Raw genomic sequence first — 23,842 nt, forward strand, 5'->3', positions numbered from 1 at the left:
GGGCGGGCCCGGCCCGGCCTGCGGCCGGGGCCTCTCCGCCGCCCGCGGGGGCGCGGGGGCCGGGCGGCGGGCGTGACAGAGGCGGTGGGGCGGAAGCGGCGGCCCGGCGGGTGTCGGGGCCGGCGGCGGCCCGGGCAGGGAGGTAGGCCGGGCCGGCGGCGCGGGGCGGGCCGGCGGCGGGAAGGGGCAGCGGGGCCTGGCGGGGGCGCGGAGCGGTGCGTGGGCCCGGCCGAGCGCCTCGCGGGGCCGGCCCGGGGTGCCCGGGCCGGGGGGGGCCGCGGGGCTCCTTGGCGGGAGCCCGTCAGCGTCCCGCGGCCTGGGGCCCCGGCGCCGGGGGAGCCCGCCTGGCCGCGGCCTGCAGCCTGCCCTGCTCCGCCGGGCCGCGCTGCCCCTGGCCTGGGCGCCCGGCCGGCCGGCCCCGCTTCCCCTGGCGCTCCCGGCCCCGCGTTTCGCCCCAACCTGTAAGCTCCGCAGCCAGCCCCGCGCTCCCGGCCCGGGGCTGAGTAGCCGTGGCTGGGCTCCGTGCCGCGGGCAGCCTTTCGTGTCCCGGGGGGGAAAACATTTCTGGCCCAGACGTGGAAAGCAGTCGGGGGACTGTCAGCTTCTTCTCGACCTGGGACGTTGTTTCTGATTTTAGTTCCTCAGCCCTGACTTCGTGCGGGCGGTGACGTCTGCGTAAGATGTCAGTGAGGATGCGTTGACATTTTGTAACCCAAGGTTTTGTTTTATTTCTTTTGCAGCTCTTTAAAATAGTCAGAGAAAGGCTTCTTAACGTATTTTGTCAGTTTGATTTCTGCGTGTCCCTAGGCTTTGTTTGCTTTTAGAATGTCTCAGAAAACTCGGGGTTCTGATTCCTTCAGGCTTCCTTGGGGAATGGGAAGCGGAGAGCTTTTCTGTCGCTCACCTCGGCATGGTTCTGAAAGCTGCCCCCAAGCTTTACGAGCTTTGTCTTCTTCATAACCCCTCAGCTTCTGGACACGCATGTTTGTGCTCATTCCCCCTAACTGAAAACTACACTAAAACCTTTCTCATTTGAATTTTATTAGAGGAAACACGGTGCCTCATGTTGGTGTTTATCTTTACCATTGTTGTGCATTGCAGTCTTCCTGGCTGGTTTTTTTAGCCAGAGCATGTTTCAGTATATGCCATATGAGAAGGCAACCGCAGAGAACATATGTGGCATTTAAAAAAAAAGTCACCAAGTGTAATAACCACAGCTTTTGGATTTAGCAGCTCTTTGCTGGTTACAGCAAGCGTTCCCAGCTCTTCTATGTTTCTTGTGGAGAGGCAAACAAAGGTCTCAAGGCACATGTCCAAAATGGCCAGGCCTACGAGCCTCTCTCCTAAGCGCGTTACCTGCAGCAAGACATCACAGTGTTTGCTAGAAATTCATGCGCTCCTCAAACAGTTGCTGAGCCACGTGGCTTCCTTTGAAAGTTAACTGGCCTTACCAGGAAATTTGTCACAGTATTACTGTATCCTGACTCTCTTATGAGAGAAGAAATAAAATCAAAACGGGAGCAGCTGCACAGAGACCTGATCTCCTGTAGAGAAATGACATTTCTTAATATTTTAAACCTCCAGAAGGGTATTCGGTTAGGCTTTGGATTTTGGGTGGAAAAACTCCCAGCAGCACTCTCCAGTCATTCTCTCCAGAAAGCCTGTTTTTCTGTAGGACTTGGAGGGAGGAGTTCTTTACAGCAGGCTTCCAACTGATGCAGTAATTTTGCACTGTTCTAGTTAGCAAAAAAAATAGGTGCTTCCTTAAAATAAAACAGAACCGTGTGTGTGTGTAAACCTGTGAAATCCAGCTTTCATCTCTAAACTAAGAGTTAGTGGTTTTCTTTTTTTTTTTTTCATTTTTTAGTGTCTGAAATACTTTCAAATATGGGAGTGTAGAGGTAGTTTGCTGAACAGTCGTAATGCTACTCTTCATTCTGTTTAAGTGTGATACCATGAAAGATTGCGTGCTTTTGTAGTAGACGTTAAATGATAACTAAATCATAACTAAATAATAACTGATGACTAAACTGTTAAACAGATTTACAGTATACTTTTATTTTCTGGTACCATATTGATGTCTTTTGGATGGAAGCTGGAGTTAAACAGACGTGCTAAATTTAATAGATTGGCAGTGATGAAGGTGTTGCTGCTGAAGGTGTTGAAGAGTTAACGTGGCTGTAACAGATTGTATAGGGAATAGTGAAATTTTATAGGTTGTTAGCGTACCTCTGAAGGGCAGGCGGCGTGATGGTGGTGTCTGTTTCAAAATCATGTGGTTTCTGTTGAGACAGACAGACGCTGTGGCACAGAGAGAATACAAGGGAGCAGAACGCCTGTTCGTGTGTGGGCCGCTGAACAGCAAGGCTAAGTCCTGCATGTTGCAAAAACTGCATTTTGCAGCTGACTAGCTCACCTTTGCTTTGCTGAAGCCATGGATGTTTTGTGCTTTGTCTTGACACTGTTACAAACTCTGCTGTCCACTCCAGAGCAGATCACGGATGTTCTTGAGCAGGAGCTACCCGTTGCAGATAACTGTGCATTTCAGCCGTGTAGTCAGTGTGTTCCTTAGGCTCTACGCGTCGATAGCTGAAGGTTTGGCTCAAGGCAGTGTATGAAACTCAGATTGTTTGGTGTCCTGGCTAATTAGAAGGAAGGAGAAAAAGTTTTTTCAGTGATGCTGCTGGAGTGGAAAGTTCACCTAAGTTTTGGGTTAAGAAGGAGGATAGTAGTGGAAGTTTTCCAGAGGTCCAGGAGCCTGGGTTTTTTCTCAGCCCACTGGGCACTGGCGGTCATTTTCTGCCCAGTGTGGCCTCTGTCATTAGCTGATGCTATTAACAGCATCCCACCTGCACCCTGAATAGCAAGCACATCAAAAATTGCTCCTGTCATAATGAAAAACAGAAACAAGAAGTTAATTCTGTCACATATATATTGCAGCCTTGAGGTTGTGTCACAGTAAAGAACCCTTCTTTATGTATTTGGGAAAAAAGAAAGGTGACCAGTGCGTGTCACAGCGTAGCTGGTTCAGGAGCTGGGGAGGAGGAGGGAGGTGAGCGGGGGACTCCATAGTTTGTGACAGCCATCGTCTTTTTGGAACTGGGAGGACAGTTGCCTGTTTCTCCAGCTTGAATGAGTAGTCTTGAAGAATAGCCCTACATGGGGGGTGGCATCAGACTTGTGTGAAAACTGGAAAGTACTGGAGATGAATGATGCCTTGTCTAAATAAATTTGTCTTCATGTAAACTGGTAATTTGGGGAAGGAAGTTGCTTTTGCTGGTTGCATATATGGGAACCTGAGTATTAGGTTTGATGTTTGGAAGGGAATGAGCTAGTTATTTCTGCCAAAAGATGTGTGCCATTAAATTCTCCAAGTCCTGTGCATATCATCTTTATTTCATAATTTTTATTCTTTTATAAATCAAACCACCTACCAAGACTGTGCAGCTGCTTTGTCACTGCTTTTCTTGTCATGGTTTCTGGGTAGTACTTACAGAGACTGAATTAGATGTGAGCCTCTGTGTTCTGCATACACGTGTGCAGGCACGCTTGCGCAAGCCTCCCTCCTTGCTGGATGATACAAGGAAAAATGTGAGGAGTTATTTCTGCTTTGCTTCCTGATAAATTGGAAGTTTTGGTGTCTGTAATAACATTATTTTTCCCGGCAGTGAGTGGAGAGCACCTAAGAGGTGAGATAGAAGGCACAGACTGGCAATTCCGATGGCTCTCTTTCCCAGAGAAGTTGAGGAGTTAGCAGTTGTCGTCTTGGGACCTATGGCTGTAGGAGCTGAACCTCCCGAGGCAAAAACATTTCCAGTTTTTTTTTTTTTAGTAAGGCTTAGTTAGGAACAACAATGGACAAGAAATAGTGCCTTATCTTTTTGGCTGCAGCATGGGAAGGTGTTCCTTCTAAGGGTTTTTTGGAGCGCTCTTCGGTCCCTGCAAGGATGCATTGCTGTCTAGTTCTGTTACATCCTAGTTTTACCAGAAGGTGAAAGGCTGTCCAGTGATAATGTGGTTCTTAATAGCAGTACTGACAGTAAATAACACTTTTGAAATTTGATTCTTCCAAAATCCCAGAGCAGCACAAAGTAAGCTGCAAGTTTTTATACAATCAGGAAGCTCTCTGAATGGTCTTGATTTTAACAAAAGCTATACCTACTTCTGCTAGATGATTATTTTTTTTTGGTCACGGAAAACAGTCTAATTATTGCGTGCCTCATATCAAAGGAATTACTTTTAAGCTGTTTCTTTTACCTTAAACCTTTTCTTCATACTTTATAACACATCAAAATTTTTAAAACTTAAGTGACATTTGTTAGACTTTTATTACACATAAGAAGGAAGAATAAACAGAGGTGCAGTTTTCAGTCAAATCTTAGTTCAGGACTGGTAATCACAAGAATACCTGGACTGGCTACGTCGGTATTTATGAAGCTCTGTGAGAATTTGGTGATGAAGGAGCACCCCTGGGGCATGTCAGCACAGAAAGGTTTGTCAGAGGTTAAATTCAACTTTAAATAAAAAGTTTGTTGCAGCACAAGCAATGAATAGATTGCTACTTGAAAAGGAGTTTTCTTATAGCCTTTGGAAAGCAAGATGAAATATAGTTTCTTGTAAAGGTGTATCTGATTTTAAGTAGCATCTCATTTTACTTGTTTGCTGATCGCACTGATGGATCTTTGTGAAAACTTACATTCTGCAAAGCTCTGTCATAGTGTTCATCCGTTATAAGTGATGGTGTATTTCTTCCAAATGGAAATATCCTTAACATGTGAAATTAATAATTCAGCTAATGGGAGTTGATTGATCAAATATTAGACTGTCGTCTACAGCTTCCAGGAAAATTGTTGATTCTGAGTTAACTTGAGATGTGGGAAGATGATGGGCAGCCACCTTGTGCTGGTACCTCAGCTGACGAAAGTGGGAATTTCTACATGGCTAACTTCACTGCAGTTGAAACTTGTTCTGGAGTTATCTTGCTCTTTTAAAGCAACCCTGGTGATCTCGTCAGTCAGATTCTGTTGAAATACAAATTAATGGCTCGGTTGAGATGTGTCCGTTGCAGCTTGGCATGAGTTGTGGAGTTTCAACAAACTTTATGGAACTTTAACAAACCAATGTTCCACTAAACCTGCTGTCAAAATACATCAAGATATCCCTGCGAAAGGTCATAAGCTGTAATTTTCTCCTTGTCGGAAGTGCTTGGTTTCAGGTGTTGTTTGCTTGAGGGCTATGGGAGTGCAGCAGAATGGTATGAAGAGCAGCAGGGAGTTCTTTATCAGAACAAGTGAATGAAGCCTGCCTTCATGTAAACTTACTTGTTTTGTTTTCTTATGTTTGGGAAATCATAAACTCTAAACAAAACCTTCTGTAGGTGGAACACTTCACAGGGCTTTTTATGGATTCCTTGGTGTGTGCTAAGGTATGCCTTCAGTCTCTAGGCATTTCCAAGGTCTCTATCAGACAGCTTATTGTAATGAAAGTTGGAGTTAATGAACCAATGTTGATTAGTTATTTCCCTTAACCAAATCTGCCATTGTCTCACGCGTACAACAGGAATGGAGGCAGCAGCAGTTAATTGTTGTTTTTCTTCGCATAGCCCAGGCTGACCATCCTCAGTTTCTTACTGGAGCTTGCTAGGGCAGCCTGTCTTTCTCAGCCCTCTCTTCTCTGGAGCAATTGGGCGTCCGCAGACCATGTCATACCCTCCACCTGTGGTAAGGGAGGTCACCCTTCCCCTCAGCAGGAGGAACAGAAAGCCCCTCGGTTCCTTGCACCAAGGAGTTTGGATGATTTTCCCTCTGATTCACCACCCTTCAGCCAAATGTCAACTCTTAGCCCTCCCTTGCTAAGGCACGGACAGTTTGAATGGGGGCTGCCTTTTGTCAGCTTTGAGACCATCTTAAAAACAGCTTCCACTGGGCAAGTAAGGACTGTCCTTTCATGTAAACTCTTAGCATGACTTTGGAGGTAACCAGCCAGTTTGTTACATGACTCAATTTTAGGCCATCTAAAATAGTCCATGGAACATCCTTTTATAAAAAGGGTGAAAAGGTAGAATCAATGCAGTATCTGCTGTTGAACATGGAAAGCTTTTTTTAAGTTTTGACTTACACTTAAGCAACATTAAAATTTCGTATTTCAGGTCTTGGTTTTGCTGTCGGCTTGGTATCTGGTCATGGTATTTAGGCGGGTTTGCATATAGCTGGAAACAGCAAAGTTACTGCTCATGGTTTAGCCATGCGGGTCTTCTACGTGGTGCTACACTGCTTCTTGAATTACAGTGCTTATTTAGAAATACAAGAAGATAGCAGAGGTTGAAAAGTGTTAGATGACTATTAAAAGTGCCACAAAGCATGTATGATCTGATTTAGTGCAAGTACTCTTTCCTTCCCTTCAAGTTGTTGGGCTGGCAGAAGTGCAAAGGCTATGGCACAATACTAAGGCTGTCAAAGCGATGTTACTTTGTCGTCTACGTAGAAGACAGCAAATTTCTGCTTTGTCTTGCTGAGTCGTCTTCCCTCTTCTGCTTCCCCAGTTTATTTTTGGGTGGTCCCCTTCCCCACTGATGAGCAGGCTGGCATGAAAGCAGAAAATGTGCTGGAAAAACAGCACCGGGATGTTTAATACAAATCATCTTGGTTTGAGGGGTGGTATTTTGTTTTCACTGAAGCCATGGGCTTTACTGCTGCGTTTTCCTTGCCCTGAGAGGTTTGAGTGCAACTTGATGAGGCCGTTAGCAGAAGCAGGTTCTGGGGGTGGGTTCACCTCACTTTGGCCACCTGCAATAAAAATATCTGTCTGAGGTGGTCGTGCGGGCTCGTAACGTGTTTCTGGAATGAGCTTAACCTGAGCTAGTTTAGGCACCTGCTTAGGATGAGCTAAATTGCATCCTAGTTGTGCCAGTTTCTCTTTTCTGAATATGAATTTAATCTAGAAGAGTTTATCTTAAGACTTAAATACATTATTCTAGATAAAACTTGCCCTGTTCAGAAGAATAAAATGTTATTTCCAGCCAAACGGAGTATTCAGTGTTTTGCCCCTAATGAAAGGTGGATTTTTCCAGATCCTCAGTTTTGGCTCTTAAGACTTGAATATCGTAACACATGCTTTTTACATGACTAAGGAGAGAGTTGGATTTGGTGCAGAACTGCATATTAAAATCAAAGTATTCACTGTTATATCCAGTATTTTTGTTACTTTGCATCATTGTCTGATGAAACATGATGGCTTTCTTTCAGGATTACATTTTTGGGAGTTGCTGTTTAACCATGTTTGCCAGTCTGGAATTACCTGAAGATCCGTTGCATGCCACAAAATAGTGAAGTTGTGGAATTTGTTTTGGTAGGTAAAATAAGCATGTGATGCATTTGAATATCTTGTTCTTATATATTCTCCTCCTAGGTGTCCAACTAACAGGTCCTTGCCTCTAATGTTGGTGTGTGTTTGAAGGGCTGGGCTGCCTCCAGGCTTGACTTTTCAGTCTGCCATGGAGGGTTACCAGCATTTGCCGTCAGGCCCATAGCTGTTCTCAGACATTCCTCCCAAAGAGTACAGCTGAGACGCTTTTGTTATGTTGTCCCTCTTTAATGCCAAAGTTTACAGTTCCAAATTACTGGAACTACCCCTAGCTAAGTAATTTCAGAGGAAATTTTACTGCATGTTTATTTTTAGGTATTCTTTTGTATTTTAACAGTGATTCTTAGGCTTATTTAATCTCCTGTGTAACAATGTGAAACTTGTCTAGACTTTGTTTAAAAGTCTTTTTTGTGAATTTTTGCCCAAAACAGTTATGTCATTTTAACCTTTGTATCATAGAATGGTTGCGTGTGTATGCGTTTATTCATTGGTCAGATCAAACAAGCTCCAAGATCACTATGCTAGGCAACAAAACGGTAGAAACAGTTGCAGGAAGATAATCCACTGTTAACAAATTTGCAATAAAAAGTCTTGCAGTCAGAGCATGTCTGGGTTTTACAGGTGGTATGCTTTAAAAGTATGCTTGTGTAGGTGCACGTGTGCATATGTTAGGTTTTAAAAGAAAGTAATCTTCTCAGCAGTATTCTGGCAATGCTGAACCTTCTCTGTCCCCATACTCAATAAATACCTTTACATATTTTCTCACTGGCAGCTACAACAAAGGAAACAAGAAAACTTTTGAGTGTATTATTTATCACATGCTTTTTTCCTGATTTCCTTTTTTTTTCTTCCCCCCTATTAAATTGCTTGAAAACCATTTTTCAATGAAGGCAGAAGCAAGGAGGGTTCTGTATCCTTCAGAGATTATGTTGCTACTGCAGTGACTTCTTTTCCTCACTCCCAGTTCTGGATTCCTCAAGGGACTTGATTGTGGTCTTGTTTCTGGGCTGATTTTCCTTCCTCTTCCCTGTTGGAGCTTTAAATAATGGTCAGTGTGAGGATGAGGACCCTGCTCAGTGCTAACTTCTGCTATCTGCTGTTGAAGGACATTAATCCATCCTTCCTTCTCCCCTCACCCTTTCCAATCTTCTGTGTAATTTGGAAGAGTACATTTTCAGGCGTAGAAATTTTAGTACTTAGTACGCAGGATTTCAGTATTTTTTTATTTAATTGGGCTCCCTGCATATTTGTTTTGAGAGGGTGCATGTTCTGGTGTGACATCAGTGGTGAAAGTGTTTATTCTGAGTTGCCTGAAATGTGTAAACAGCTTGTAAATCAATAGACTGTGTCACAGTAAACCTAGACTACTTAGGAGACAAAGCCTTGTTTTGGTGTATTCACTTTGTGTAGTGCAATGGTTACAGGAAAGCAACAAAAAAGGCTTCAGGTTCTGTTTAAGAAACAAATTGACATAACCTTAAGTTTGGATCAGTTGAGCAGATCTTGGGTCGAGGATAGCAAGATATCAGCTTTTTTTCTTTTTTCCTTTCTTTGTTTTCTTTTAACCCCAGAGACCAGTACTTCCATCTGGTGGTGCTGGCACTCCAGAATCTGCTGGCTTTCCAGTGTTCAGCTGCTCCCCAGTTAGTGACGACTGGCTGTTGCAGATTTTGCTCTAATCACATCTCTCCCAGGGACTGGACAGGATTTTCTAAGTATTGCCCATCACATGGCGCTGGGTTTGTTGTGCAGGCCTCCTTTTACTCTCAGGGCTGTTGGTGGGGGACAACACATGGCATGACAAACTGCTTTCCAGGCTCCCCATGGCGTGCGGTGGGTCCCAGCTGTCCATCAGCCCAGATCCAGACTGTGGCATCACTATGTCCTACATGAATTCTTCCTCTGGGGGGTCTGTTGTGCACATTTTAGTCAATCGGTTGTTTTATCCTTGCGCTAAGTGTCTACCTGGGAGCTCCAGCCTCCAGCAGCCAGGGGTGTGTCCTGTATCCTTCACTTTGGACACTCTGGTCTTCATGGGCTGTCCTCTGCCACAGCCCACCCCCATGCAATGCTGCAGGTGCATTTTGGTTATTAGGCTGTTATCTGGCTGTTTATCCCCACCTCTCTTACTTCAGTTACATATTTTTAATAACTAGACTATACTAAATAAGACCAACTTTTATTATAAACAGGCATAACACTTCTTATGCGGCTGTAGCCTGTCCCAGGCCAGGTTCATGGATAGGTAGTTGCCACGTGGTAGCGCTGGACTTGCTCTGAATTTCCAGAAAGAATTGTGTAATGGGAAATATTAAATTGGAAAATCTGAAACAACAGGGTGCAGGGGCAGGAAGGAGGCCATGCATGTTCTTTGAAGGGAGGATGATATTCAGAGACCTTTTTGTGCTGCCATGCATTCGCTCAAGTTCATGAAATGTGTTGTGGTTATGCAGATCAATTCAGGTATGGCTCTTGCTCATCAGAGACCCTCTGTAGCTTGCTGGGAGCTGCTGTAGTTTGCAGGAATTGTTGAAAGACCAGAATTGTGCCTGTGTGCGCTTGTGCTAATGGCCTTTTGTGTTTATGTGGAAGAATGTTGAGCAAAGGTACACGCTAATTATGGTCACGTGCTGGCTTGTGATTTATGGTAGTCAACCCTATAACCAGGAGATTACAGAATTTGTTAGGACGAGGGATGCAGCTGGGATTCATTTGGTTTGAGGCGGATGGCGTGCTGTGCTCTGCCTGAAGAGGAAGATTTCACAAATCATTACTTCCTCCTGTCATACTTGAGATAAATTATACCCGAATATAGGAACGGACTAAACTGCATGCATTTGAGAGGGAGAGCAGGAAGATGGATGTAGCAGAGATCCTTAAGGAGCATAAGGTGAAGGAAAAAAAGAAAAAGCGAAGGGACCTGTAGCTACATGTTCTTATCCGGAAAGTAAAATTTGAAGCTCAATCTTTTTTTTGTTTGATTGTTTTGTTTTGTGGGTTTTTTTTATTCAAGCTTTCCCTGAAGTCCTATGATCTTCCAAGTCAGATGAAACAAGGCCTGTGGCCTTTTGGGATTTAGCAAACTATATTTTATTAGTGTTCACGAAGGGCCATAATTATAAGAAGGCCTGTCAGATTGTGGCACGTTGAGGCAAGGTTGGTGGAATCTGGTCTACGCTGCAGCATTTTCATGAAGTCTTTAAAACGACAGTTTAAGCAGTCTGGGAGTCTTCTGCTCTTGCACAGACAAGATGGATGCTTCAGACACTTCCATTCAAAAAAAGATTTGAAACGTTTGTGTTTATAGATAATTTTTTATTTCTTTGGTGTCAGGCGTTGTCAGAAATACTCATGGTTTCTTGCTGCAGCTGGAATGCTCCATCCCCTCCAAATAATTGTGATTTTTCAACATGTAAGAACCTGTATATTGAGCTGAGATTTCTTTCCTTGAAAATCTTACCGAAGATTTTAAGATAAATAATTTTCTGTGTAATTTTCTTCAAAATGCAGTGCTTATATTTCACAGGATGCTTGGGCTCATTTAGTACACAGAATGGCTGCGCTCAGTTGTTAAAAAGATTATTTGTGTAAGATTCCCAGCTTCTTTCTCCCTAAAGCCAGTGTATGTGTAATAAATGATGTAGGAATGCAGAAGGAGAAGGAATTCTCTCCTGGTTGATCTGAAGTCAGTGCTGGTAAGGAAGTTCCCTGTCCAAGAAATTATGTGTGAAAATCAATTAAAACAGCTTTTCACAGGTGCTTGCTAATTGTCATTCTCATTTTCTGGGCACCTGACATGAAACAGAGTAGTTTAACTTCGTGGAGGTGCCAAACACTCAGACCTGTAATTTATATACAGAGCTGAGCAGCAAGGAATCTTGGGGAAAAAGAAGATTTAATTGTCTCCATGTTTACCTGGTAATGGATTTCTTAAAATTTTGGTCTCCATTCTGCATCTTTAAAATTTCCATGGTAATAAGAAGTAACTTACGAAAGCACTATGGAAATAGATCGGTGACTGTGAAACATTTTCACTTGCGTTCTGTTGCAGGACTGCAAAAGAGTTTGTGAGACAAAATTAGCTTTGTTTTTAATCCATGATTTGAGTTGTGTTTGAAGAGTGAAGGCCTGGTGCTGCATTATGAGGAGAGTAACTATATGTGCAATAGGTGATTACTCATTAATGCCATTTTAGCCTGCCTAGTGTCGTATAGGGTTGCGAGGGAGAAAAAAACCCAAAACATATTTTCTAAAAACACAGTAAGTGTGTGCGTAGAGACCTGACCAAAAGCTGAGGGTATTCTGTGACTTCTGAGTCCTTGTTTTTTAATTTGTAATGTTGTCCCTTCAGCGGCATTATGCGAGTGTGCAAACAGTCTAAGCTTGTCTAACATAGTTCCTGGCCAGTATCTGCAGCTCACCTTTAATCTCAGAGTTGTGGTTTTAATTTGTGTTGGGAACTTGAATCTCCGCCAGAAACCCAATCTGTATCCTATTCAAGGGAATGTCATCCCAGACTAAACGTTTTGGGTGGGTTGGGCTGAATAGACAGCTTTGGAGTTATGAGGTCTTGACAGTCCTGGCTGTTGAGTTGATTTGTTTTTGACAGCGACGGTGAGGAGCAGGTCCCTTTTTTGGTTTTGACATCAGCTTTGGCTCTCAGTGTAGATGGTTTAAATCTTCTAGCAATGCTTGAAAAGCATTGAGTGTGAGAAGAGAGGTCTCACCTGGAGGAGTTAGTGCCATAGCCCTTGTAAGGCTCATGTTGGAGTGGAAAAATGTGCATCCTAACTAAACATTGGTATTGTTGACCACAGATGTAGGGATAACTTTTATCATAGGCTATGGCTCTCTACACGTAAAAAGCCTAGATTACTATCATAATATCAAGTAAAATTTATTGCAAAGTCTAGACATTTTATAAAGTAAAAAACATCAGGTGTGTGACTGAATTTACTGAATTCATTCTTAGTCAAGCTCAATAGGGGCATGGGGGGAGTTGTGAGCTAGCACAGGGGGAGCACATTTCCGGTTGTAATGTGCACAAGCAGCTGAACACACCTAAATCTTTACAAACTTCTAGAAAGAAGGCATAGCATGCCTGAGATTTCCCTGGATGTGAGTAAAATATTTGTCAAACGCTAAATTTCTCCTGGTAAAAATGTACTATGGCTTCTCTGCTGCTTTGCTGGACAAAGGAGTGCCTATTGCGTCTGCGGTGTCTAAAACTAAATTTGGTGTGTTTTCTATAATTCAGGTATTGCTGTGAGTCACTGCAGAATTTGTACTTGGTGCTTGCTTATCCTCTGTGCAATGTGGAGATTAATGTAATTTATTTTCTTTGGGTCTCCCCCCCCTCCCCCTTTATACCTGACTATTGTTTAGGTCAACTGGAATACTTCTCAAGTCACGCGCAGCAGGATTCTGTCAGGAAACCACTTCTGTTTGTTCTAGTGGAGGAACAGCTTGGATACTGCAATGGCCACCATTTTCAAAGTTGCACAGTTTATCTTGCAGACCCTAGCATTGAGCCACCTGGTAGGTTTTCCTGTCGATGATGATATGTGCCATTGAAAGCAGTTGTTAATGTCTTTACACACTTCTTATACTTATTATAATTCTTTTTTTCCTCCCAAGCATCATCTTAACGTCTGACAGGCTCCCATTGTTGGAAACAATGGTTTTGGATGATCTACCTAACTTAAAAGATACATATGCCTCCTTGTACTCCTCAGCTATGGAAGACTTCGAGGTGGATTTTGATTCAGGACTGGAGGAAGATGAACTGAAACAGGAGGCTGCTCCTGAGGATTCTACAATCTTTGTAGCTTTTAAAGGAAATATAGGTGACAGAGACTTTGAACAGAAACTAGATATTATACTGGAGAATGTGCCGGGCCTTTTACACATGGGTAACGTACCCTCTTGTTGTTTTTCAACTGTCCTTGAAGTATTTATGTAGTCAGGGTGCTTGTACAAAGAAATAGATTGTACTGTTTTCAAGTTACTTAGTTTGTAATAAGATTTGTTGGGGTTATTCTTAGTGGGGTTGGGAGCTGTTCTAAGAGACACAGAGTACAAGTTTCTGCAGTTGCTTTATTGTTTAAAACTGGTTTCATTAGCGAGTTCATTTATTCCTGTTCAGTTCCCGTGTTTTATTTGGTTTTTTTCCTCTTTCATTTCCCTCTGTTACACGTTGCTCTGTTATATGAAAGTGAAAAACAGGCTTGTCTACACAGGAGATGTGTTTTACTACCATAGTCATCCAATTCAAACCACTGCAATTATCTGAGAATAGGTTCACTCTCCAGTAACTGTGTCAGTTCAAGACGTTACTGCCCCTTTGCTGCTATGTTGACCTATGCTACCTGATTTATTTTCTTATTCTGTTGGTGGGCATGGAGTACTCTTATGTACCCCGGTGTGCCCACCGAGGACGCATGGGGACAGCTGCGTAGGTAGTAAGCAATAACAGGCTTTTGGGACAATAACACCTTTTACCAGCACGTCTAGGTCTCGTAAAAGACATCCGTCCTCTGTCTGAGCATCTTTGCAAAGGGTCTTATGATGATTGCTTGTAGCTGTTCAGTTCTGTAGTCTTGCTTGTACAGGTACAACCTTTCTTAGTAGACAGCCCTCCCTTGGTAAGGCTGCAGTGCTCTGATGGTTTGGGTCAGTGTGGCGGGATCAATGATGCTCGCTCTCCCCGCTGCCAGATTCCCCAGCAATGCCCCTCATCTGATATTACTTGAATGGTCAGGTTAAAGGCTTAATTTCTTGCTATTAGTATAGTTTGCTATAGAAACAGATAAAGCCAGGTGGGTTGCCTTAACTCTGGTGGCAGGAGCACATAACCAGAAGAGCCTTAGAGACTGGGGCCACAGCAGCGCTGATCTGACTCAACATGAGGTCATATAACTGCAGTCTAAAAGCCACGTATTGCTCATAAGCGCTCTCTCTCCCCCTCTTTCTGCTGTTTATGAACCAAGCTTTTCCTGATAGCTGTAGGTCACCATCCCAGCATGGGGCTCTTCTGTTGCACGGTCTTTTGAAATCACACCGTACCGTGAAGAATCCACCTTTCTTCTTCAGACAGGCAGTCTTTGTGTTTAAACAAAAATAATTTTCTAGATGAGGTTTTAAAATGTTCGTTGCATTGCTTGTTTTTTCAGTAACGTAAAATACCTTTTCAGAAAACTAACCTGACTTCTGAATAACCAAACTGAATTTATTTGTCACTTTGTTCTTTTCTTTCCATTTTGTCCAGTTGTAGTGAGTTGGGTCTGGCATCAGTTCCTTGCCATCATCTCTGAGGGAGATAAAAAATCTGGGATAAGATAAAAATACTATGGAGAAATGACACTGGTTTGCACTGTATCTTACAAACAGTCAGAAGTAGACATAAAACTAACAGTTACTGTTGTAAAAGGATGTGTGTTAGTACCATAGATGAATTGCATTGTTTTTGAGCGGAAACAAATTCAATCTGTAGTTGTACGGAGTTGCCTTTGTTGTACGGAGGCATCTGCATGCTGGGTTTGTTATAAGTATTAATGGTAGGATTAATAAATACGGCTCAGATCTCAGCTGAGAAAACAAAGCATATTTTAAAAATCAGTGTCAAATTAATATGAAAATTATCCATGTTACAAGTTATTTAAACTGATTCAGAGCAAACGAGGATATTCAGAATATTGAGTTAGTAAATAACATTAGTTTAGACTTAGCAGATGGGATGTTTGAAAATCGAGAAACTCTGGTACTAATATCTAGAAATACAGAAACTGATAACACAGGTTTTATATGTAAAATATTGGAACATTAATAACAGTAAATATAGGACTGTTCAAACCTCCACAAATGGAGGTTTAAAAACTATTCCTGTCATGTTTCCAGCCAAAAAAGTGTTTATAGGTAGAGAGAGGATGAATTTAATAACACCATTACTGTAGCAGTAGAAGGGACTTGGTGAATTAATTAAGGACTAGAGATTTTAAAGTAGGAATGAATTACTGGCATTCCTAAGATGTTCTTCAGAACCAAAAAGTTAGCAAACTTCTAGTAAATCTGATGTTACAGAGGAAGGAACTGGCTGATTAAAATCTGGGCCAATGCTTACTGTTTTAAAAGGGACTTCCTCTTCAGAAAGCTAGAAACTGGAGGCTTATAAACCTGTGTTAGGAATATATTTTCAATTATACTTAAATGCATTTTGTAGCAATAATTTTGTTAGGTACCGCTTCAGACAGATACGTCCAATGTCACTGCCCTACCTTTCCCACCTCTTACTTTTAAAACAACTGATCTACTTAAACTTTATGTGGAATAGGTTTTCAGGAAACCTGCAGCTAAATATTTTGCACAACTTTTAATATGCTTTTTTTGCAGTGGATTGAACATACCTATTAAAAAACCCTAATTAATATGGTAGAAAATAATGAAATAGTGCTAGGACTCTGCTAGCACTGGCCTTCTTGAAAAAAAATAATTTGCACAATCACAAGCAATTGTAGAACAAATTTCAAGAATGAGCGTTTAATTCTTGTAGTCAGTTTTTTCACACATTCCTCTGATTCATTAACAGATTTACTGAATCTGTTTTATTAGGTATTTTCATATCTTTCCGAAGTATTTTACCCACAGAATGTTCCAATTTTTGAGTAATATTATCAAGTGATTACATTGGCTGTTGCAGTGGTTATCAGTTGGGTAGTTTTTATATTGCTGGGTTTTGGAAAACACCTGAAGTGGTTTGGCAGTATCAGTCACAGTACACCTGTGCTGGAGAAATCTCCTGTACCTGAGACTAACCACTGATAATTTTCAAAGCCAGATAATTGTTTCAGTTTTTTCAGCTGCACTTTTTTACCAATGTTATTTCATCATACGTGTTTGAAAACTGGCCGTTTTTCTTTTAAGAATCCAACAAGTTAAAACTGCAGAAGATAGAGCCTTGGAACAGTGTCCGCGTGACCTTCAATATACCCCGTGAAGCTGCTGAGCGGCTGCGAATTCTGGCTCAGAATAATAACCAACAGCTTCGTGACCTGGGAATTCTCTCAGTTCAAATTGAAGGTATTTCACATCCAGTTTGCTCTCAAAGGCATTCAGCTAAAATTTAAGTATACTCAAAATTTGAGTTTGTGTACTCGGTTAATGTTGCAAAACTTCTGATTTGGTAATTTGGAACATGGCTTTGGTGAAAAGGTAGCTCAAGACTTTTATTCTTTCAAGAATAGGCTTAATAATAAAAATGATAGCTGAAAATCCTCTGAGCATCAGGAAACTTGCTGAAAAATATTTTTTTTGAGTGTTAGCTAGCAAAATGAGCCCTAGTATTTTTTTCCCCAAATTGTTTCATATGACGCTTTCTTAAAAATAAGTTTTGAGTGGATTTCGCCATCAAAATATCCATTCTGGACAATTGTCCAAGAGCGCGCTCAGGATGAAACCAAGGACATTTAATGCTTGTCATGGTGTTTGTTTCTCTTAAAATTGAAATCCAGAGGATAAGCATAGTATGATGCTTAACTGTCCTGAAGTGCGCATCGTAGGTAAAGTGTATTCTTCCTTCCTTGATGTCTTTTAAACGTCCTTTTGAAAGTGTCTGTGTTCTGATTTTCTGTATATCAGTTTACCCAAAATGTGCATTACTTTTAGGGGAAGGTGCTATCAATTTAGCTTTAGCTCAAAACAGAAGCCAAGATGTCCGAATCAATGGGCCCCTGGGAGCAAGCAACTCGGTGCGAATGGAAACAGGGTTTCCCATGCAAGGGGGACAAGGTAAATTCCTTTGGTTTTTTGCTATTTGTTTAGTTTTATACACTTTGAAATTTGTTGCTAAGCTAATCCTAAAAATGCCACTGATAATAGCAGCTATTGTTTGCAGATCTATATTGCCATCGTTATCAATGTGTGTTCTTGTTTCTGTACTGTCAAACCATGTCCCACATTATGTAAACTAAACAGTTGGCTGCATGTTGTCCCACAAACATTGGAGTGATTTGGTGGGGCAGACTGGTTTGTTTGGGGGTTTTTTGAGGGTTCAGTGGTTTGGGTTTTTGTTGTGGTTGTAGTGTTTGGGTGGGTTGTTTGGTTTTGGGTTTTGGTTTTGCTTTATTTTCCACATAAAGACTGTTAAAGCAGCTGAGTCTAGTACAGTGAGTTCACTTTGAAATGTATACAAGTTATCACAGTTTTCTGTTTGGCTACCTTTATGAAAATGAGCATAAGCCTTTCAGTGTACAATATTAAACTATTTCAGATTAAATCCATTATAATTATGGGAAGGACAGGACACTGTCAGTCTCTTTATTTTCTGATAAAATTTGAGATCTGATCATAAAGAACTAATTTTGATGGAGAGGTGTAGTTTTATTAAACTTTACATTTTAGAGCTTTGTATATGTATGGTCAGTAATTTTTAACTACAAAAGTCAGATTTTTATGAAGAGTTAAAAGTAAGTCACTACGTGATTTTTCTTAATAGCTGAATCATAAGGCAAAATAAACTAATAAGTATCTTAATAAATAGGGGTTAAGGCAATTAAAAAATCTGGGAGTGTTTTTTGTTAGAGTTAATGTAAGATGCGTGTGTGGCTGTTGGTGAGAAGGAATGGAAAGAACATTTGCCCTCTGTAGAAACCTGATTAAACAGCACCTAAATCATTGTGCTTAACAAGGAGTGTAAAACACTTCAAGAAAGGATTACTTTGAAAGCGGCTGCTGTAATCTTCACTGCGATGATCGTGAGCTTCATTTCCTGCCTGTAGGTCAACACTGTAAATGTAAACAGTATAACAATATAACCGACAGGTCAACAGCGTAAACCATTTTATAAAATAGCAGCCTGTGGAAGCGAAACAGTGACATTTTTCTCTCTTGGAACACCTCAGTTACTTTCTAGCATCAGATTTTGCAAATCTGATACAGGTACATGTATGGCTTTGTTACAGTCTTGTGACCTGGTGACTTTAGTGGCAAGTCAGACTTAAAGAATTCATGAGTCAGTAGTGTTTCCTTCTATAGCCTTTTTAAAGATTTGGTGCTAAAGGAAAAGCTCCAGCATGACCTTCCTTAACTTGTTTGTTTTATACCAGGGAGTCCTAAGCTTTCAGACAGAGATATGTGTCCTTGGATTATTTTGGACAAACAATTCTTAAAGTCTAAAGAAATGTTTTATCAACAAATACATTTTTTCTTGTAAAAAAAAAAAAAAACTTTTCTATGTAAAAACTGCAAGACTTGATAATTTCTATTTTTATTTTTTAAGGTTTAATAAGAATGAGCAATGCTGCAGCTGTCATGATGTCCCAGAGTGGAAATGTGCCCTCCTCTATGGTGGCAAGTGGTGCTAGTGCTGAGCTGCAGCCAAGAACACCTCGGCCTTCCTCACAGCCAGGTGGTAAAATTTAGTCACAGTACTGACCTGAAAATGTTCCTAAATTTTTATTCTTCAGCACACAAGCTTGAGCGTGTGCTCATAAGAGTACTCCAGAATTGTCCTGGAGTATTTCCCGTGCCCTTTCTGGGAGTTACTCTTTCTGTGGAATACTCCTTGCCCCCATTAATCTGGTAATACTTTTCAGATGATGTGGGTGCCTAATAAGTCACCAGCTTGCTTGGTATTTTGTTCAAATGCGTTGAGAAGCAACAGTGGTATTTTTGCAGTAGAATCATTGTGACTGAGCTTTAGGTTTAGATAAGAGAAGAATTGGTTGACTGAGGCAGATGTCTCTGGTAGGAAGCAAATGTACCAGACTGAGCACAAGTGCTTTTCAGGAGGGGTTGGTAGACTGGAAGTTTAAGGATTGGGGATCTTGGGGGCGTGAATGTTTAGGGTTCATTATTCACATTCTACCAGTACTAGTTACTGGCATTTTGGGACTACAGAAAAAGAGAGGGGTTATTACTTGTCCCTCTACAAAATGGTTGCAGTACTTGCCAACTTCTGTAGATCTCTGCATTATTTATTCTTACAGACAGCATTTTTTGTAATTGTTTTAAATATTCTGTGAATATTAGTTTGTGATACCACCTTAATTCCTCGTTATGCCACTTTTTTAATTGGAACGGATAATAGCCCCAACAAGTGGATTACACACACAAACTGGAGGATGAGAGGCTGGAGAGCAGCCCCATGAAGGAGATCTGGGGGTTTGGGTTGATGGCAAGTTGAATCAATGGTGTGCCCTGGCAGCCCAAAGGGCCAGCTGTGTCCTGGGGTGCATCGGGCACAGCACAGCGAGCCGGCTGAGGGAGGGGGGATTGGCCCACCCAACACTGCACTGGTGTGGCCCCACCTCGAGCACTGTGCGCACTTTTGGGCGCCTCAGTATACACAGGACATCAAACTATGAGAGCGTCTCCAGAGGAGGGCGGCCGAGATGGTGAAAGGTCTCAAGGGCAAGACTTACGAGGAGCAGCTGAGGTCACTTGGCTTGTTCAGCTTGGAGAAGAGAAGGCTGAGGGGTGCCCTCATCGCAGTCTACACCTTCCTCGAGGGGGGCAGCGGAGGGGGAGGTGCTGATCTCCTCTCTCTGGTGACCAGCGATAGGATGCAAGGAAATGGGATGAAGCTGTGTCAGGGGAAGTTCAGGCTGGACAAGAGGAAAAGGTTCTTCACTAGAGGGTGGTCGGTCCCTGGAACAGGCTCCCCCGGGAAGTGGTCATGGCACCAAGCCTGTCAGAGTTCAAGGAGCGTCTGGACGACGGTCTTAGTCATATGGTTTAGTTTTAGATAGTTGTGAGGAGTGGGGCGTTGGACTTGATGATCCTTATGGGTTCCTTCCAACTTGAGGTATTCTGTGAATCTACAATTCGAAGGGGCTTACATTAGTCCATAACAACAAATGCTGTGGAGCTATTGGGCTTTATTGTAGAGGTTATAGAGTGGTAAGACCTGGCTTCTCAGGATTTCTAAACATTTTGAAAACTTTTAGAGCGTCACCTGTTCTGTCTCTTGGAGAAATTGGAACACTGGAGTGTGAATTTCCTACGCAAACAAATGCAAGCAAGCAATTTACCCTTTCTTGTTTTGGGGTGGGTTTTGTCTACAGTAGGTTATTTTTTTTTTTTTTTTACTTTTCTTTGCTATTTTAATAGATGCAATGGACCCACTCTTATCTGGGCTAAATATCCAGCAGCAAAATCATCCATCTGGATCTTTAGCTCCCCAGCTCCATTCAATGCAGTCAGTTCCTGTAAACAGGCAGATGAACTCAGCCAACTTTCAGCAGCTACAGCAGCAGACGCAGTTGCAGACACGTCCTCCCCAGCCACATCAGCAGCCACAGCAGGGTATTCGACCTTCATTTACTTCACCAGCACAGGTTCCAGTTCCCCCTGGCTGGAACCAGCTTCCTTCTGGAGCACTTCAGCCTCCTCCAACCCAGGGAGCATTGGGTACATTGACAGTAAACCAGGGTTGGAAAAAGGCCCCGTTGCCTGGACAAATGCAGCAGCAACTTCAAGCAAGACCATCTCTAGCAACAGTACAAACTCCTACTCATCCTCCACCTCCATATCCTTTTGGAAGCCAGCAAGCTTCCCAGGCTCACTCAAACTTTCCCCAAATGAGCAATCCTGGCCAGTTTACGGCTCCTCAAATGAAAAGTCTTCAGGGAGGGCCCTCACGGGTTCCTACGCCACTACAACAACCCCACCTGACCAACAAGTCTCCTGCTTCCTCTCCCTCCTCCTTCCAGCAGGGATCTCCTGCATCATCTCCAACAGTTAACCAGACGCAGCAGCAGATGGGACCAAGGCCTCCCCAGAATAGCACGCTTCCCCAGGGATTTCAGCAGCCTGTCAGTTCTCCTAGTCGTAATCCTATGGTGCAACAAGGGAATGTACCCCCCAACTTCATGGTGATGCAGCAGCAAAACCAAGGTCCACAAGGTTTACACCCTGGTTTAGGAGGTAAGAAGTACTGAGATCTTTTATTTTAAAAAGAAAAGAAACATAACATGGCTAGAACTGATGTTGCTGTTAGTTTTGAAAAGATCCTTTAAAAGACAGAATAAAGGCATAGATTGAGTATAAAGGGTGTGGGTGGATCAGCATAACTTCATTTCTACTACCTGTGTCTGTCCTGCGGTGTCACAGTGGTAACCTAAGAGTAGACTCTGGGCCACTGCAGAAAATCGCTGTATGCAGCTGCTGGTTATGACTGCCAGTTGTCTTCTTGACAATTCTTCTGTTTGCCTTTAAGCAACAGTTCAGGATATTCAGAGATGATGTGGGGTGTTTGGTTTGGTTTGGGGAGGGGATTTATTTCGAGAAAGAGAGTGTAATAAGAACAAATGAACATTTTTCTTTCTCTCTTCAGCTTCCTCTCTCACCATTTACGTTTTCTACTGCAGAAGTGAGGCATTATTTTGCAGCTTCCTTTCTAAGTTTTGGATGTCTCTTCTTTGCCCTGCCTTTATTTGTCATGAGTTTCTTCCAATATAAAAGAGGGAGAGAAGAAAGATTAAGCTATTATTGCCATGCTGTTGTACTCCCTATTCTAAAATTAAGAGGTCAAGGGATGTTTTAACCTCCCTTTGGCTGTGTTGTCTTTAGTTTTCTCCTTGGACCTCTGCACTCACATCTTTTACTTACTACTCCTAGAATTCTTCTGTAACAGTGAAGGAATTTCATTTGTTAATCCCAATATCTCTTTTGTGTCCTTGATGGTTTTTATCTCTTGAGCCTTTTGTAGTTCTGTGCCAGACTTGTAGCATTTCTCTCTCCTCACTCATTTGTTCATCTTTCCTTGAATGGCCTTCTCTCAGATACCCATACACAAGCTCTTGCTTAAGCCTTTGAAATATTTTCTTTCTGTACTTATAAAACATAAGCCATATTCTTTGTCTACCTGAACACACATGTATATGTTCTAGTTTCTTGCAGTCTCACATTGTACATCTGAAATCTGTCCAAAAAGCTGTCAGGAATACCTGTTTCTTGGTCTGCTGATCTGGACAAGCTTCTTGTTTTCACTTTGTACCATGGTCTCATTTGAATCCAGATGAATTTAATACAAACGAATTGTCTCAGTTTCAAGGTTCTGCTCTTAGGATCTGCCAGATACACTTAGTATGTCTTATCTTATCTCCATCTGGAAGCAGTTGTTTATTATTTATTATAGTCACATTTCCCTACAGTTTTGCCTCACCAGCTGTATGCACCCATCAGGAATCATTTCCTCTAGGTAACATAGCCAAGATCTCTAGATAGCATAACCTCTGTACTCTCCTTCCTTTCTAAGTAAACCTACTACAAACAAAACCCTACTTTGTTTGAGTTAAAAATGACACCCCGAATACCTAAATATGTTATTTGGACACACTGTAGGCATTTCTGCTAAAATCAGTAATCCTGCTGTGAGCTACATCCTTACCTGATATAAAAAGACAGGATTCCATTGGTTTTGGCAAAGCTGTGTTGCTTCTACTTGCTGGGATTTTTGCCTGGCTTCTGTGCATGCTCATTCCTTGCTGCATTTTATATTTTAGTTAAGTTGGAATTACAGATTTTTCAATTTTTAAGCCATCTTGCATTTAAAGGTTTGGGTAAATTAATATATTCAGATGCTTTCCATTTCACCTAGTTAATTTAGCAAATTAGAATTTATATTAGATATGGACTAGGTCATGTTAGCACTTCTTTTTTTCTCAGTTCAAGCATTCCTACGTGCAAAACTTACCTAAAGTTTAGCAGAACTATACCTAAAGTCCTGTGATGTGATGTTTCAGGAAGTACATGTTCCATATTTGCAGATGTCTCTTATTGTTTGGCCTGTGAACTTGATTGTCTTGAAATATATGTGAATAAGCAATACTTACTAAGTGTGCTGACGGCACAAAACTGGGAGGAGCTGTTGACACTCCCGAGGGCAGCGAGGCCCTGCAGAGAGATCTGGGCAGTCACCAGCCGTATGGAGCTTAACCAGGGCAAGGGCTGGGTTTTGCCCCTGGGGCGCGGCAGCCCTGGCTGCACAGGCAGCCTGGGGTGCGAGGGGCTGGGGAGCAGCTCTGCAGGGACCTGGGGGCTCTGCTAGATGGCAAGTTGAACACGAGCCCCCAGCGTGCCCTGGCAGCCAAGGGGGCCAGCCGTGCCCCGGGGGGCACCGAGCCCTGCATCGCAGCCGGGCGAGGGGGGGATTGTCCCGCTCTGCCCCGCGCTGGGGCGGCCTCACCCCGAGTGCTGTGGGCAGCGTTGGGCGCCGCAGGACATGGAGGGTATAAAGGTACTGGAGAGTGTCCAGAGGAGGCCACGGAGTTGGTGAAGGGTTTAGAGGGGAAACCGTGCGAGGAGCGGCTGAAGTCCTTTGGTTTGTTCAGCTGGAGCAGAGGAGGCCGAGGGCAGCCCTCATGGCGCTCTGCAGCCCCCTCCCGAGGGCAGGAGGAGGGGCAGGTGCTGGTCTCTGCTCTCTGGTGCCCAACGCCAGGCCCCGAGGGGATGGCAGGGAGATGTGCCAGGGGAGGGTTAGGCT

General features: G+C 42.7%; 1 protein-coding gene across 6 annotated transcripts in view; it reads left to right on the forward strand.

The window, feature by feature from the left end:
* NCOA6 (nuclear receptor coactivator 6) overlaps nt 1-23,842 on the forward strand; it is a 50,491-nt gene that overhangs the window by 249 nt on the left and 26,400 nt on the right. For 4 of the 6 annotated variants that reach the window (XR_010375132.1, XM_064465069.1, XM_064465064.1 and 1 more), the window contains exons 2-8: nt 7,245-7,347; nt 12,748-12,900; nt 13,000-13,274; nt 16,282-16,437; nt 17,023-17,145; nt 18,635-18,763; nt 20,467-21,282. Coding sequence is in view for 5 of the 6 variants with exons in the window: in XM_064465069.1 (XP_064321139.1) it covers nt 13,040-13,274; nt 16,282-16,437; nt 17,023-17,145; nt 18,635-18,763; nt 20,467-21,282 (1,459 nt within the window). In the remaining variant the exon portion in view is untranslated. Of the gene's footprint in view, nt 143-7,244; nt 7,348-12,747; nt 12,901-12,999; nt 13,275-16,281; nt 16,438-17,022; nt 17,146-18,634; nt 18,764-20,466; nt 21,283-23,842 lie in introns of all 6 variants that reach the window. The other 2 variants (XM_064465065.1, XM_064465068.1) reach the window with 2 other exon arrangements.

Source organism: Phalacrocorax carbo, chromosome 14 (genome assembly GCF_963921805.1).
Source record: "Phalacrocorax carbo chromosome 14, bPhaCar2.1, whole genome shotgun sequence".
Lineage (NCBI taxonomy): Eukaryota > Metazoa > Chordata > Aves > Suliformes > Phalacrocoracidae > Phalacrocorax > Phalacrocorax carbo.